This window comes from Phyllopteryx taeniolatus, chromosome 22 (assembly GCF_024500385.1).
Source record: "Phyllopteryx taeniolatus isolate TA_2022b chromosome 22, UOR_Ptae_1.2, whole genome shotgun sequence".
Taxonomy (NCBI): Eukaryota; Metazoa; Chordata; class Actinopteri; order Syngnathiformes; family Syngnathidae; genus Phyllopteryx; species Phyllopteryx taeniolatus.
Genome location: NC_084523.1, coordinates 3,779,603 through 3,797,147, shown reverse-complemented (window position 1 = coordinate 3,797,147; position 17,545 = coordinate 3,779,603). Strand labels below are relative to the sequence as shown.

The 17,545-nt window shown below is 45.2% G+C and overlaps 2 protein-coding genes across 7 annotated transcripts in view; one reads left to right on the top strand and one right to left on the bottom strand.

Moving 5' to 3' along the window:
• Positions 1 to 17,545, bottom strand: part of LOC133471594 (synapsin-3-like) — an 80,777-nt gene that overhangs the window by 37,686 nt on the left and 25,546 nt on the right. The gene's annotated exons all lie outside the window — the stretch shown is intronic.
• On the top strand, positions 5,444 to 17,513 carry LOC133471599 (metalloproteinase inhibitor 3-like). The gene is given in 6 exon segments (XM_061761260.1): positions 5,444 to 5,776; positions 5,779 to 5,905; positions 11,456 to 11,538; positions 12,624 to 12,735; positions 14,221 to 14,342; positions 15,766 to 17,513. Coding segments are annotated over 6 exon segments (939 nt in total). The 5' UTR covers positions 5,444 to 5,479; the 3' UTR covers positions 15,964 to 17,513.

Genomic DNA, 17,545 nt, shown 5'->3' with positions numbered 1-17,545 from the left:
ATTGATTCCCGGTCGCGCGACCCAACGGAACGTTACGTCGGGTGAATCGGAAAAGTCCAGCTGGGGACAATGTGACGGACGCCTGCGCGCTACAGGTAGGAAAGTTGAACACGGGCGCGCATGCAGAAAACAAATCAGGAACGTTCTGGAACGACGCGCTTCCATTATCCCGTTTCCACTGGAAATACATTAAACGAAGGAAGCTGGATGCTGTAAACGAGCGCCTTCATCGTAACCCTCAGGACCAGAAGCAGATGTGGAGTCTGGATTTGATGGAGCGGATGAAGTGTTGCTTTAACTACCAATACGCCGACTTTCTCGCAGCGGTCTGCCTACCGTTCTGACATTGCCGAGAAAATTACAACTCCCCGAAGCTGAAGCCGCTTGCCCGGTGTGACCAGTCAACCGAGGACTCGGGTGTCAAAGCGTCGGTAAGAAGAGAGACAGACGACCGTTCAGTCGCGGTGTCACCAAGTGGCCGAACGAACCGCTCCGCTATCAGTGACGCCTTTTACAACTAAAATGATTTTCAAGCTGCTTTGAAGGTGAATTTAGAACATAATGTCAGTCATTCTCAAAGCAACGGGTGTAAATACAGATGCCGAATTGTCAGCTGCATGAAGTAACATCTCTGAAATGCAAATGGCTGCGACATTCAATTCAATATCAATAAATGACTCATTCCCCCCAAAAAAAGCAGGAAGCATTTAGAACATAAACGTTTCCTGCTCTCAACTTTGGAAAGGGCGATAAGCAGATGAAGACAACTTGACAGCGGAGGAAGGAAAGGCAGACGACCGCCGAGCACATACCGGGCCCGGCCCAAATGTCGGCACCGCCGCTGTTTTCAATTGAAATGCGGTACATCGGGAGGGTTGGGTGAAACGTCGTGGAAGATATTTGGGAACAGCTGGAGTCAGAAGTGTGCATCCCGGACCAGGAATAAGTAATATATTGCAACAGCCCCAAAGCTGTGAGGGCTTGGTATGAGGAATAAATCCAGGACAGTTACGGTGGGGCAATGAAGAAATGAAACATTGACAATTTCAATCATAAAACGAAACTCTTTGACCCTTTGCCCCGAGGCCTTGGAAAACTCAGATATGGAAACACTGCGCTGCTTGACGTAACAGTGTCATCGCTTCAACATCAAGTCCAGATTTATCCGCAGAAAAACACAAAAGGCGTCAAGCGTTTGTCACGATGACTCGGATAAGGCCGGAGATGATTGTAAGCCCATTTAGAACACGCAAATATTGTTTAATCCCACTGCATTCCCATACTGTACATACACCGCTGTAAATGTTTGCATAGAGCCTCCTGTCTCCTTAATGGGGAATTCCAACCGCAAAAAGAAAATAAGGAATGATTAAGCGCCAGCTGCTGTTTGTCCAGAATCTTACGATCAACTACAGTCAGAAAAGCCCACGCCCTATGGCCTCTCTGCACAAAGAACCGTCTTGTTTTATTTTATTCCATTACTGTCATCATGCTACTTCCCTCTGAATTTAAAAAACAAATAAAAACACACACAAAAATCCTTGAAATGATTGGAAAAATACAAAGTATATGTATATATATTTCCACTGCAACTGATTCACTCATCATATATGTCTGCTCTTTCGCATACCCTGACATTGTTATCTAATTTGAACCCCCGTTCGCACGGGCGCGCGCCGCTCGGTGTGGCATCTGCATCCCCCTGACCCTCTTAACGTCCTTCACCTCTAACCTGCCGATGACTCACCGCTTCTCCACCGACGACTTCCCAAAATAAGTGCGCCCTCTCTTTTTCTTTTTGTCTTCCCACGCACACCTTTTCCGCAGCTGCTCAAGTTTCAGGGAAACGCGGCCCTTCTCCGCATTTGTCTTTTTCTCCTCGGAAAAACCACTAATCCGGTTTACTGCTTTGTCCAGATGGGGTTCACTTGAATTAACTGGAACGCTGCTGGGGTGGAATCAAACGCTGCTTCATAGGGAGGAAATGCGGTATGAGTATATGCATTTCAAGGCCGACCAAAACTAAACGACTTAATAGTTGAAAAAAAAAACTTTTTTAATCCCTCGTGTTGATTTTTGTTCACATTGTATGCATATTATAGTCAAATGATTTTCAAAGTGTGGTCGGAGTACCGCCGGTGGTACGCGAAAGATTCACCGAATTCAATCAAATCTACATTTAAAACATGCCATGTAATCAAACATATTGCGATGAAGCTTGTAGCTATGCATATAGCCTGTTGATCTATTTTTGCTAAATCCACTACAGTACATTTTTGAAGTAAAGTTCAGTTGAATGTAACGTTTAAGTACAGCACTATACATTTGCATTTCATCTTTAAGAAATGTTGGTTTTTAAAACGACTATGGCCACTACATTTTGACGACTTTCAAATGCAACAAATGTTTAGAGTATACTGGCACGATGACCCAGTTTGAGGGCGTCTCAGGGCGAAAAGCCTTCATTCGGAAACCCCTTCGAGCGTAAGGAATTCTTCAAGCTATTTCCATGTTGTCATATTCCCATGTCTCCGGTCAGGCCTGGTGTCTCGCTGTCTCGTGCCGTAACGCAACGTAGTCATTTGCGGGGTTTCCTTGCCGAGCACAGCATCCAAATAAGTGCCTGACAGTACACAGTGGTTACATTTGGCTCGCCCGAGAAGGAAGTAACTGACAGTTCATCGTGTTTTATTGTGCGGGGGGAGTCGTGCTGTACGAAGGCTCGTCGTGGGTCGCGGCCATGTACGCGTTCTCTTCTCGGATGTCTTCGCTGTGTACGTTAGATGACAGTCAGTCAGTAAGCCGGTCTGCATCTGCTGAAGTATTCAGTCAAGTGGGCAGACAGGCGTGATATCACGTCTGGATCGAAGTGCAACAGTGGGGATAAATGCACCACACTGTCAGAAATCTATCATACAGACAGACAGCAATGAATTTTTCAATAAATAAAAAAAGTTATGGGAACACGTTGCTTTACATGTGACATTTAACTGGATTTTTTTTTTCTTTTCAGTATGAGCACTATGTAAGTGAATAAAAGAGGGAAACTGTCTGCAGAGATTTATGACCTGTTTTTTTAAAACAAGTATTCTGATTCTGAACCTCTAGTACGACTATTGCCAACTCTGCAGAGAAGGATCACATACAAATGACCCGAAACCTGAGCGAAAAGCCCCTCACAACCAGGAGACATCCAATTACAGTTTTTCTCCTTTGAAACGACTCCCATTAGCCGTCCTGCGCGCAGCACAGAGCTCCAAACAGGGGGCTCGTCAATCTGTCCCAATTAGCTTGAATGGCATGTGGGCCGAGCGAGCGAGCGGGTGAGTCAAGGCCGGACGCGCTCCCTTGGCGTGCGCCCCTCCCAGCGGTGCTATCTTTTAAAACCTCCCCTCTTCCTGCGTCTCTTTAATGGCTTGTCAGTCGGATGAAAGGTATTTCCTCTGAGTCACCGCTTTGTTCTTTTTCGTCCGCCGTCGAGCGCGCCGCTCTTATTAAAGACCTCTGACACACAACGCTGCAGCCTGCCGCAACCTCACAGCAACCGTTTTTCTACGAGTGCAGCTTTTCAGAGAAAAGTTTCTGTTACGTGGCTCAATTTATAAGGACGATTTGGGAGAGGCACACATAACCGGAGTAGGTTGTCCCATTTATGACAGCAACGTTAAAAGTGGAGCAAGTGGCCCGCTAATACTGGACGATAGTTGAAAGGAAGACACATGCATCCCACACGCAGCGCCACTTAATCAACTAGATGCAGTCTCTTGTTAAAAAAAAAAATATATATATATATATATATATATATATATATATATATATATTTTTTTTGTTCAGGTTGTCACCTGCTACTGTTTTCCCACACAGCTTACTACGCCTACAAAAAACAAAAACAAAAAATAACCGTTGAGTTAAGTCTGATTACGTACAATAATGGTCCCCACAAGGTTTAAAACATGAAATGTCCAAAATATGATTGCAACCTATAGCGTTCGGACAGAGACAAAGAAATGTAAAAAGAACAAATTGAGGGGGAAGCACATCTGCTTCACTGTTGAGGTTCTGGGTTTGAATCTCGGCCATCCTGTGTGGAGTTTGCATGTCCTTCCCTCTGGCACTTTCACGTTGTACTATGTTAGGAATGTTGCCTGTGACTGTGAGAGAAATCATTTTGCGCTATCGAATGAATCAACTTCTTCTGAGCCCATCTCCACATTTGGGCATACAAAGTTAGGTGCAGCCGCATCGCGAATGCCGATCTCGTGTCTCAACAGCGGAATGTCGCAGATCTGTTATTTCAGACGTCAGGTCGGCAGGCTGAAATAATATCTGACAGGGCATTATCAATGAGTCGCGGCAGCCCAACAGCTTCACGTGCTTCCGCTTGATGTCTGCTGCTATTCACGTCGTTCAACCGGATCGGATCTGGCTTCTTAAATGAGAAAACATTAAATGTCACATTGTTCTAATCTGCTGAGCAAACACTGACTTAATTTTTGGCCAACAGTCAGAATACATGTGAGAGAGACGGACATATTTGATGTGACTCATGCGTGAGGCATGAATGGAAAATGAAATCCACAGTGCCAGTTTCATCATTAACTCAAGTTCATCTTTTGAAAAGGGAGTCATGAAGTGACCAAACATCTCATTTGCAAGAACACACTGCCAGTCATCTCTGTTAATATAATCTTTCCAACTTCTATAAAGTTTACTGGTCTTATGAAGACAAAGTGAGAAAATAAAGCTAATCCAAGAGAGTCTAACATGAGACAATCGTTAATGAAGGCCCATTAACGGTCAAACTTGCTTAACGTGATTAGTCCTGACTTGGTTAGATAACGGTGAGCATCGTCATTCCTTAACATAGCTCTCGTCCAGTCTCGGCAGATAAGCCTCTGCGGCGATAACACGGTTGCACTCAGGTTCACCGAGAGAGTCAGAGGCGGAAGAAGACGAGTTTAATTGGCTAATTTAACCCCGATCGTTGTGCTCCGCGAGGCCATTTGAGAATAGGCTCGGATTAAAGGAGACACTGATTGCTGCCTTCAAGGTCAGAGGCAGGCTGAGGCAGCAGTAGCTCATACCTTGTGCTTAAACATTCGCATATAATAGTTTAGATTGTGTTCGCGTTAAGTTGATTTACAACTTAAGTAAACATGCAAATTCCAGGCACACTTGCACTGCATTATTATTATTATTTTTTTTTTTTACCCATTAATGTTAAAATGACTGATTGACTCAGCATTCACACAGAGTGCAATGATTAGTTCAGCTGCAGTGGGAAAATCATCCTTGCAACTATCCATCCATGTTCTGCCGTGTGGCATTTCAGTCTTTTGAATTGTTTTTTTAACCTACACCACACATTTGATACAGAGTAAAATAAGTACTAGAAGGTTTCTTATTGACGTTGTTTTTTTTTTTTAAACTTGATATCATTTAGAAAAATAAATAAATAAAGCTGCATCCTATTTTCCACATGGTTTTATCCACGAGTCGATCTTTCAAAAAGAAGGGGGCCCTGGGGGAGAAAGTTCCAGTAACATCATCAGGACATGATTGGTCGCCCCGCCCCCGGGCTGCAGAGGTGGAGGGGGGCGTCACCGCGTATCCGCGCGGCGCGCTTATATGTTACGCCGGAGCCGCTCTCAACCATCAGGGTGGAGAGACGCTCCAGCGACACTTGGACATAAAGCGCGCCGAACACACGCCGAGTCGCCAGCAGCAGCAGCAGCAGCAGCAGCAGCAACAGCAGCAGTGCGGGGAAACGAGAGAGCAATGCAGTCGCTGTACCGGCACCTGCTCAGCCTGCTGTTAGTCGGCAGCCTGCAGCTCCACCGGCTCACCGAGGGCTGCTCGTGCGCGCTGACGCACCCGCAAGACGCCTACTGCAACTCCGACATAGGTGAGCAGCGCCCCGACATCACAGGCGGCCACACACGACGCATTTCCAAGAAGTTGTGGAGGCACAGAAGGCAGCTCTTACATATCAACTGCTTGTAATACAACGCAAGACTATTTTCGGTGAGCGCCGAGTACGAAATTGACGAGTTGGAGAGTTTCCGACATTGCGTGCCAAGCTTTTATGGATTTCGGCATCATCTGAGCGTTTGGAGTTGAGGCGCGCTGCAGGGCAAACATCGCAGGTTATTCGCTTATTTGAACTTGCACTGCAACTCCAGCATTCAGGCCGCGGTTTATTGTCATTCCCGTGAGTCGCGACAGTCACTCGGCATGTACGTAACAAGTTTGCCTGTCGAGAGCGTTGTCGTATTGCCGCATGACGTCTTGGTGAAATTCGACTTGAAATGTGCCATTCAAAGGACACATGACGCGATCACGAGGCGCTGCAAAAAAAAAAAAAAAAAAAAAAACAAGCCGAACCCCCCGATTCAACCTCGATGAAACAATCGCGTCTTCGTCGAAAGCAAGCACGCAGACACCCACCCACGCACAACCGCGTGTCACTTTGGGAGTTCTGGTTTCTGCAGCTGGTGCCCCTTCACGCACACAAAAATGCAGCACTTCTGATTATGCTGCACTGAATAGGGATCACCACTAGGGGCTGATAGAAGTCATTATTAATATGATGTGCGTTGAGGTATGTTCATTCATATAGATCAAAGTCGTTTTTGTTTGCGTGCTAAAACGTCATTATGGGCCGCTCAGAACTGTGATAGCATATGAATATACGTTTTGGGAAAGTGCAACGTCAATAGTTTGGACGATGCAGACAAGTGCAACAGTAACAGTCTCCAATATTATGATGTCAAAACACCAATGGTACTTTTAGTTTTGTACATGCTGTGCTGGTATTCACGTTCAAACGAGTTTGACGTAGTGCCAAAAAACAACTTTGACGTCTGATAGCCAGAGGCTGAGCCGCACTGTTCTTGTTTACTTAATGTTTTGAATGTTTCGTCACAAAATATGTACTGTTACACACCCAATCATCGCCAGATCGTATTACACACATGATATCACATGACTTCTTCTGCATGTATTGAGTTTGACACCTGATTTGATTTTCTTTCTCATGGGCCGGTCGGGACGCCCCCCTCCGCTCCGTGCTTACAATTTCGCCGGCGTCCACGTCTGCCAAAATCACATGAGCTCGTGAGCTGGATTTGAGAGATTGCAAGATCACGGGAAAATGGGAAAACCGCGTGAGAATGGCGCCCCGAGCGGCTCTCGCAAGCACACGTCGCTGCGTGGCATTTATCCGCGCATCGCCTGACGCTCAGCCACGACTTTCAGAAGAGAATTCACTTGACATTTAAAAAGAGCCATATAAATGCCTCACGTCATCAATCCTGCAACGGGTTTAGAGGGAGTGAAAAGGTTGTTTTTGCATCCATCTCTCCCAGAGAGGTTCAGATCTCTCATACTACTAGGACCAGATCAGTTGCCAGATTCAGAATCTGGAACTGACTTCAGTGGGGACGGTGATCAATTACGAGTCACACAAATCTCTTTTCCCAGTTCCTGGCTGAGTTTGAAATGTTCTGAGTTGTGACCTTCTGAAACGGCAGCTGGACCTGGAATTAATTAGCAAGTCCTATTTTGAACTTGAAAATGTCCAAAATTGAGAGGAATGTCCATCTTACGCAGTTGCCGTCAAAAGCGTTCAAACAAACATTACATTTACTGACAGGTCAGGACGTAGGAGACAGTTCGCGTGCGCCGCCGAAGCTTGTTCAAACAGGAGTCGGTGCGAAACGAAAAGGTTTGAGGCGCGAATGCCGCGAGGGAGAAACCCTCTCATTCCGACTGACAGGCCCGAACCCTCCCAATTTACAAGCCGTACTCCAGTTCGAAGCGTTTCGCTCTTGTTTTCTTGGCCTTGACCCATAATCACCCGCAGCCACTTCATTTCGAGAATCTCAATTAGGGTTGCAAAGTGGGTTGTCGCAGTTTGTTTCTTGTCCGTCGTGGTTAGTTATCTGCAGAGTGCGTCTTTTGGCTTCAACTGCATCCTAGTCCTACGTTTGAATTTAGTACAGTGAGAGAGAAATATCGGTTGTTGTGTTCTCCGGGTTTAACTGTTCCCAAAGTGACAGAATAAAACTTTCCTTCTCTGCAACTGAGCATCAGGCACCACACAATCAGCTGCTTTGAGGGCCCTCGTCGGCAGCCATCAAATTGCCGGCTCCAAACGAGCAGGCCTTCTTGTCGCAAAACCCTCTGAAAGCAAGATTCCAAGGCCTGGCAGCAAACCCTTCATTTATTTATTCAATTTTGCTCCACAGCCGCGTTCGGTCCCAAAAACCCTTGGGGGGGGGGGGGTGACGGTAGCAAACCCACACTGTACGTGCGCCGTGAACCAGGTCAGTTGCAGGGGATTAGTGCGATTCGTGTTTATGCCTGGGCCGGGATTGACGGTCAGGCACTGAGAGTAACAGCTCCTGCCCTGGCTTTTGTTTTTTGTTTTTCATTTTTTTTTATTTTGAATGTTTCATTTTTTTGTGTGCATAGTGGCCCTTTGTCAAGCAAGTAGTTCCCGCTGGCTTTAAAACTTTGCATAACCTGGAGCTCAGTACATGGTGCACTAGTAATCGAGCCCTGATGCGAACACTGGGGGGAAAAAAAGTGAGTAATCGACAACCCCCCGAAATGTTTCACAATTGCCATTATTAATAGTTTAACACTGTAAATATACCCCACAAACAAGGATCCCAAAACATTTTAACATCATTTCAAACTAATGAAACAGAAGTGCCTTATGATTTGATTTTGAAAACAACACTGATGGGGGGTGAAACTTCCACTTACAACCCAGGCTACACTTAACTCCTCCCCTACGTACAAAGCTTGTCTCTCAGTCAGAATGTGTCATTTCAAGGTACTTCCTTGACACCAATTACCGTTTCCCATTTAAACAGGGCTCGGCGGCATCTTAGTGCAGTGACTCGAGCGAGGAGGAGCGCTTTCCACAGTTTTCCCTGAAAGTCACTTCAAATACCAAGCCATGTCAAAGGCTCGAGATTCCGTACACGGCTGACATGTTTGTCCCCTTGGCCAAGCGTATCAAATGTCCCACTCGTCACCGCCCTTTCTGATGCTCACAAGGCCGCCCAGGGTTTCACTATTTCAAACAGCCGGCGTGGAGCACACCAACGACGACACAACACGCGGGAATTAAAATAGAATGAGCGGTCTCCGACCAATTGTCTTTAAGCATCGTCACGTTCCTGAGGACATAATGCATCATGTTGAATTCAACAAGACTGATGGGACGATTCAATCGAGTCGAGCGCAATGAAATTAAGAATTAAAAGAGCGCTACCGGGGATGGCGTAGATTATGAGGCAGGTAGTATCCGTACAGCGATCAACACTCAGGTTGCAGTTTTTCTTCTCCTCTTGACACAGCAGGGATTCATTTCCAGTGTTTATTTTTGAGCGCGGCAGTGTGTCGTCCTGAGAATTCCTCTTCCGCCCACTCGCTTCCCCAAACTTGGACCGGTTTTCTGCATGCTAAAAATCACCGTCGTCCGCCCTCCGCCTTGCACTCACACATATAGCCGCAAATGCGAATGAGTAACGGCGTGTTGTTCGCCGCGTAGTACGTAGGCCGAAATGAATGTTTAACTCAATTACAGGCTTACCTTAAGATGAAGCATTTGCATTGAGCTTGTGTAATCCTCCGCTTTCGGCGAGAGAAATTAATTCGCTCGACAGACCCCGGTTACCTCTCTTATCTCGGATAAGCCTCCCACTGATGAAAATTGATGTCACATCCTCTGCGTTGGATGAATGTGCGTCACAGCTGCGGTGTCAGGACAGGCTGATGTGAGATCACTTTTTATAACTGGGTTAAATAAACACGCGTGAAGTGGACTTTTGGAGCGGTGAGATTTTACGTAAATATAGGAGGTCAGGGAGTCAGAGAAATCCTCTGTCCCCAGAGCAGCTGAGGCCCTTCGCACATTCCTCGGGATGATAGCGCCGCCGCCGGCCAATTAGTGGCTGCTGTCCAACAAAAGGGGTCCTATCTGGATGTACTTGAGTTAAATCAGCTGACGTGCGGTGCCTTCAAACACTGACTAACGTGTTTCTCCTGAGGTCTGCTGTCGTCGGAAAACAAGGATTTGGGGGTGAAGCTGAAAAAAGAAGTAACGGTAGTAAAAGAATCTTGTTATATCTGCACAATCCTCTTTCACTTGTTGGGCTTTGGGTCTTCTGTAATTAGTCAGGAAAAGGTCTGTTAAATTGCACTTGGCTACATCTTGGAGAGGTTACGCAAGTAATGGCGCACTATTAGCAAATTCATGTCGCGGGAACTACTTTCAGTCTATTTTAGCATTGTAGTAACCTAACCTTTCTGTACTAGTTGCGACTCCGTAACAGAAATGTGCAATTTGTGTCAGAAAGAACGTAAAAAAAAAACTGCGATACAATGGTCTCAGCCCTGCGGCTTTCACGGCAACTACATACCAATTTTATGATCCAAAATGTTTGGTGTCTCCACCTGGCCTCGAGACTACATTGGGAATAGTTAACGGCTAACAGGTGGTTCTGCTGTTACGGCGACATATCCAGGCGGACAAATGCGGCATGGCCCAACTTTATTAGACTCCACAATAATTCTTGTCTTAAATCAGGATCTTCATTATCTCGCGATTGCTTCCTTTACGGGTTTTATTTCTTTCCCCATTTCCCTTTGCCTGGAGGTATTTCAGTTAGATAAATCCAGAGAAGGCAGCCAGGATGCCAGATGCCTTCTTTCTGCAGTTGAAAAGAATGAAAAGTCTCCACACTTTTTCACCCCCCCGCCCCAACCCCCACCCCTTCCCCTTCTGGGGAATGCGAACCCCCAAAGAATGTTTGAAGGAAATTCCACAGGCAGAAGATAACAAGCGCGGTCGGTGTTAGTTGTGTCTGCGTCTGCCGGGCTGTGGGCAGCAGGTGAACTTCAGAGAGGACTGATCTCAGATGCGGGACCCCCAGGTCTGCTTGGGCTCAATTTACCGGCTCAAAGCATCGCTCGATAGGCCCTTTTGCTTCGACACGAGGGAAAGCAAGCATTTACATGAGGGTCCTACACGTAGATAAAGTCTTTGTAAGTCCCTGATTCCAATATAGAAGGCTGCCTGTTTTCGCAGGACTCTCACTTCAAAAGTTCTTCTGATATGACTGAGTTTGTCTTTTTTTTTTTGACATCACAATGGGGGTCTTACTATTATCTAGTGTATAAATAAACTCTAAATGTCTCTTTAGTGTTCCCCCCCCCCCCCATTTGCCCTGCTTGGCAAACAGCGGCAATGCAGAAAATCGGATAAACGGATTAACCGTTGGTGCCAGCCTGGTCCTGAAATGGTATTTATCTGTCCTTTTAATGGCTCTTACCGGCCAGGGCACGCTGAGCTCAAAGTTGGACACCTGATAAAATGTGACAGTTGGTCGGAATCAGCTGCAAAAGTTGTTGACTAGGTGCTTCCTCTCACTCTCTGCAGTCATTCGCGCTAAAGTGGTGGGCAAGAAGCTCCTGAGCGACGGACCTTTTGGAACGATGCGCTACACCGTCAAGCAAATGAAGGTGAGACGATCGACTCCACAAGAACAGTCAACCTCTTACAACCTATTTGACTCACGTTTTTCTTCCATTTTCTTTTCGTGTCTATATATTTGTTTGTTAAATCATGGCACGATCTGGTTTTCCACAAGTTTATATAAGAGAAACGTCACCATATAGCTTTTATTGAGAGAACGACGACCATAACTAAGAGGCAGTGGTCAATTGTGGGTTTCATACACCCCGCCGCCGTTTGACAGCTTGACGATGATGTTGTTTTGGAAAAGCGCATCACTTCCAATCTTCTTACATAATGCTGCATATTTCTCAAGAGATGCTGACATCAGCCCACCGCTTAGACAGGAGCCAGGCTGCAGGATTATAGGGCTTTGCAGGCATTACATCTCAACCAAACTCCTCATGTAAACATTCCGACAGTCCTACACGGCATGAGTGCAAATGGTGACAAATGCATTAAAGGGCCTTTTCGACACTGGATTGCATTTTGATAGGACATGTTGACCTCTTGGTTTATTTATTTGGATTCCAGTCTGCTGATTTTTACTGTAAACAGGAGTGTTCCATGCGGGCTAATTAAGCATGCATTTCTTTCCAAATTTAAACACAATCCTATGAGAAAAAGCCCCCAAATTTACGGGCTTAAGTAACAGTTTGTTCTGGGAGCGGTAAGTCTAAACATGGATTTCCTGTTGTTCCCAGACAAATAAATTGCACCGGAGGAAAGCCAACAGTTCTCAGGGCAAACACTGACTCCGCATACCTGAGCTAAATAGAGAGAGCGCCGAGGTCCGCGGCTTAGCCGTGAATATCGGGACGGCTTGCCAACGCAGCATCAAAGTCGAAGCACATTACGCGACATAATCGTGTTATCTATGATTTGGTTAGGAGCACAGCACTAATACTCCTTTCTCCCATAAGGCATTCCTGAAGGAATGTCATCTGATAAAGCCGACATGCTTAATTTCATACCGGATTATTTATGTGGAGGCTAAGTAAAGGGCGCAGTGCCAGGGAGAGGGTACGGCACGGCACAAGTTTTTTTCATCAGTTAAACGTCGTTTAACTCAAGATTCGCTTATGTCTTACAGATGTACAAAGGATTTGAAAAAGTCCAGCACGTGCAGCATATTTACACGGATGCCTCGGAAAGCTTGTGCGGTGTCAAGTTTGACATCAACAAGTATCAGTATCTCATCACAGGTGAGTTGCATAACGGTGTTGATGTTGCACACTATTATAAGAGTAATCCAAAAAGCTTTCTACGCACTGGATAATTGGCGCGACGTTACGTCGGCAAAAGTGTTGAGACATAGCTCAATTAAATAATGGGGGTTAGACTAATCTGCTTAGTTAGTGGTGAGCCTTAATTCTTGAGCCATATTGCACAATTTCATGCTTACAAACTTTGTGGGAACAGTTTTGGAAACGTCAGCGTGACCGCTCAACACTCCCAATCAACCCAGTCAAACACCTTTTAACAAAAACCAACAAGTCTCAAGTCCAAATTGCGGAGAAACCTCCACAATGGATGTTCCTTCAATTTTTAGTTCCTAGTGATTCAATGTACACGCAGTGTATTTGCATTAAAAAGGAATCTATATTACTCAAACACACCAAGTAAATAAGATGAAGAATCGTGATTTTTCTTTGTTTCTAATTGATTCTGAGAACAGGATGCTTTTAAGTGTCTCCGAAGGGAACTCCAAAATCCACTACCTCAGCGAGTCGATTGTCAGAAGCCAGAGGGAACGTTTTGCTCTCAAACAACTTGTAATGACAAGCGAGCAGGAAGCAACTAGTTTTCAGTGAGGGCATTTTATGACTTGCTATTTCCAACAGAAGTGCAGTTTACTTTGGACCCCGCGGTGCTTGGCATACGTAACCGACGTTAAGCTCTGACCTGTAAATACTGTAACTGCATCCCGTGGTGCTGGCGACCGGGCTCGAGGTTGCTAGGGGGTGGCGGCTGTGTTTTTTCCGGCCCCGGTGCGACTGACATCACCCCGGCTCTCGGGGCGTCTATATTAAGTCGTGCATATGATCAGAGGCAATTTAAACACGCTGGAATGCGAGAGGGGCGTCTTCGGCTTTCTTCGATGGCTTCGGTATTTCAGGAGCGCGTCTCGCACTCAACACAACGTTAGAAGTGGGCAAGCGACTCCGTTAACTCCTGTGCGGGGCGACCTGGAGGTTCACAGAGATGGAAGGGAAAAAATTACTCCAGGGGGGCGGGGGCTGTCAAATTCCAGCGTGGCGAAAACATGGTGAAGGGGACATACGCTAACATATACTGATGTTCCCGAGTGCTCGCGGGCTGCCGTAGAGCACCTGTCTCAGGAGTCGGTAAGCCGCAAACAGTCCACGGTGCCAAAAATAGACGCAAGATGACCTTTGGGTATTCAGAAATAGGGGCGATGCTTTAATTGGGCTTACTGTACGAGATGGTCTTACCACGCACGGATGAATTGTGAAAAAAAGTTAAAAGTAGCACCGTTGCTCTCGTCCACGGAGCGATAATTAACAATTAAGTCATTCACTGCCAGCCTTCCCAGTTAACATGGATATTTGACTTCTAAAGCCGTCAATGGCAGTGAATGTGTTAAATACTGTCTCCAAAACTGTTTTGCCAAGTAGGGCTGCTTCTTGACAAACAGTAAGCGACCGACGTCCTTGACTATTTCCCAGGCCGGGTGTACGACGGCAAGGTGTACACGGGACTGTGCAACTTCAATGAGCGGTGGGAGCGCCTCTCATTGGCCCAGAAGAAGGGCATCAACCACCGCTACCAGCTGGGCTGCAACTGCAGGGTGAGTGGAAACCAGTTAGCCAATGCCCTCCAAGGACATGAAGGCTTAAAAGTCCAGAGACAGAAGAGGGGAGAGGAGGAGGGGTTCACACATACTGCGACTTATTATTTATGATCATAGGGGAAAGAAAACATATCTTGAACAGCCATTAAACATCGTCCAGTGCTACTGCTTAACTAGACGACCTTGACGGTTGCATTGCTTTTGCCTGATTTCCAGTTTTAATATACATGCATAAGGCATATAAAGGGGTGTCCCGTACAGCTGCTCGCATCATCGACTACGGCGGATCCTTACAAAAAGCCACTTGTTCCCAGCACCTTTAAGGAAACCGCCCCTCGCGTTGAGAAAAGACTATCCGTCAAACCCTCACTGAAGCCCAAACATTACAAAAGTTGTTGAATGCGAGAACCTTAGAGTACACGAAAGCGTTTCTTTTCCACATATTCAAATGACTCCAAAGCAGGAAGTTACCCATCTCTCAAGCGTGGAGGACAATCTCTCCAACATTTAAACACCCAAATTGGGAAGTTGAAATTGGACTTAATTTGTCACATTCAGATCAAAACAAGCAGCTGGCGACTGTGACTTTCTGTCAATAAACGCTGTTTCCGTTCATTACCTCTTTGAGAGGTTAGACGGCGTAAATCTTCCTTTTCCTTTTCAAGCGTGTGGGCTTTTTGTGCTAACACCTGGAGGGGAGAGCGTTTAAAGAATCCTTTGGGAGCGAAGGAAAAACATCACTGCCTTAAGCAGATGGTGAAAACTCATTTGGCATCGAAGGCCTCAATGAGTCAAATTTCTCGCAAAAACATAGCATGTCAAATCCATTTCTTGGAATGATTGAAATGACATTATTCTTCAATAAATCCACTTTAACATCATATAAAGGCTGCAGTGTTTCCTCGCTATATCGCAATTTGTTGTTCGCCCCCCAACTATTTTGCAGATAATTCTTCTTATAGGTTTTTACAGTTTTATTATTTACTGCAATGCCCTTGCATGTGGGAAAGGAGAGCCACAGTGGCCAATGCACTTTTCAGCTGTTTTTTTTTTTCGTTTGTTTTGAACGCCCAGAGGACAGTAGATGAAGGCACTGAGCACACTCCCAAAGGAGCTGCTGTCAGCCACAGCTCACGGCCAGAGACTCACACGAGGACTCGCCGACGTTGCGCACCACCCCACCAGGCCCCGCCCCTTAGAGGCACAAACACACACACTACAATACACGCAGAGTTTAATGCTTGCAACATTTCCATTTTTTTGCTGAAATACATTTCCAGTGTTTTTAGTAAGTGTGTTTTCAAAGTATTTTTTTGAGTGTATTTTCTTAGATTTTCACCTACTGCGGGTAGGTCTGGAACTGGGATAAACCGGGTTCACTGTAGTACCGTCATTCTTACTTGTGTTTCTGTCTGTGTAGATTAAGCCCTGCCACTACCTGCCCTGCTTTGTGACCTCCAAGACCGAGTGCCTGTGGACGGACATGTTGTCCCACTTCGGCTATCCGGGCTACCAGTCCCGACACTACGCCTGCATCCAGCAGAAGGAGGGCTACTGCAGCTGGTATCGGGGCATGAATGCCCGCGATAAAACGGTCGTCAACACAACTGACCCCTGAACCCCGCGCGAGTCCTGGCTGAACAAATATCGCCTCCCCTTTTGACGCCATTTTGTCCCTTGTATAGTATTGCAGGACTTCCAAAACTGTCTCACGTTTAAGGGCAAAAAAAGAAAAAAAGAAAAATGATAGCCAATCCATTACAGTGCCTGTTTTGTAGCACTTCTGATTGATTTTTTTGTTTTGTTTTTGTTGCTGTTGTACAGACTGCCCAGTCAAACTTTACAATTGCAAAATCCGATATTCCATTGGGTTCAATGGTATTAAAAAGGCAACTTTAAATAAGAATGTATGATCGTCATCTCGACCGCTACTGGGATCTTCAGCATTCGTGTAAATTGACACTGACCGCATCATTTAAATCATTGAGCAAGCCTATAATCACGGCCATTTGGCGCATAAAGGCAGGTTACAAATTGTCCCTTTCAAAAGCAATGCAGTACCATATAACTTTAAAGTACACTAGCCGTACTGTACAGATCATGTGCCAATGTGAAGTATGAGATCTAAACAAATGCCCCATCATATTTCGGATTACTTTCATTCTCTCAGTGCGGTAGACACTGATCACAGTCTTCACTGGAGGCAGAATAATATGTGGGGGCACTGATGAAATCAGAGCAATGCTTAAAAAAAAAATATATATATATATAAATACGTCTGTTACAGTGCCGGCGCACGGAAAAGCTACATGTTGTCCAGAGATGGTGAGATTTTATTTTTTATTGTACATAAGCTACAGAAATGAATTATCAACTAAACTGCAACCTCTGTAAAACATTTATTTATCTGGATCAGATGGTAGATTTGCTGTGGATGTATATATATTTTCAACAAAAGAAAAACAACCAATTGTCCTGAACGGAAGACCAGCATCTTCAAGCTGAATGTCGTGTTGTTGTTTTTTAAAGTGTGATCATCATTTCCTTGTTTGGGACTCTTCACAAACCAATCCACAATATACAGAGGCTTTCAGATATTTTTCATGTCTATTTTCAATCTATTTGTATGGAAACTATTCGAAATCGACACATACAGTATATAAACGTAACAATATTCTCACTAAATTCATTCTTTGACTGCTTTTTCTTATTTTTCTTTCCAGAGCAGTATCTTCAGTTCATTCCATTAAATTGATAGACACACATTTGCCTCAGGATTGGAAGAACAACCTTATCGCCACTACAACAGCACGCATGACTTTGAATGCAGCACTCAACGCTTTAGCCTAGTCAAATATTCATTCAGCCAATTTGACAAACGTTTTAGAAGGACACTTTTTTTATTCGGTCTAAATCTGAGGATTTTTCATCATTGTGCTATTTATATCAATGCAGACTAAATTTGTAATGAGGCGTTTCCTCTGACTGAGGCATTTGTGTGTCCTATTCTGCGGTTCACATTTCTGTAAATATACTGTCTCAAGTTTGATCCTTATGAGAAAAAAAAAAAAAATCCAATCAAGGAAACCGTGTACAGTCTGTGTGTAAACGCTGTTTCCTGAAGTATGACTATTTTATATTTTTATAATAAAGATTGAATGAATATGAGCTTGTGTGCGCATGTGCTTCCACCCCCCCAT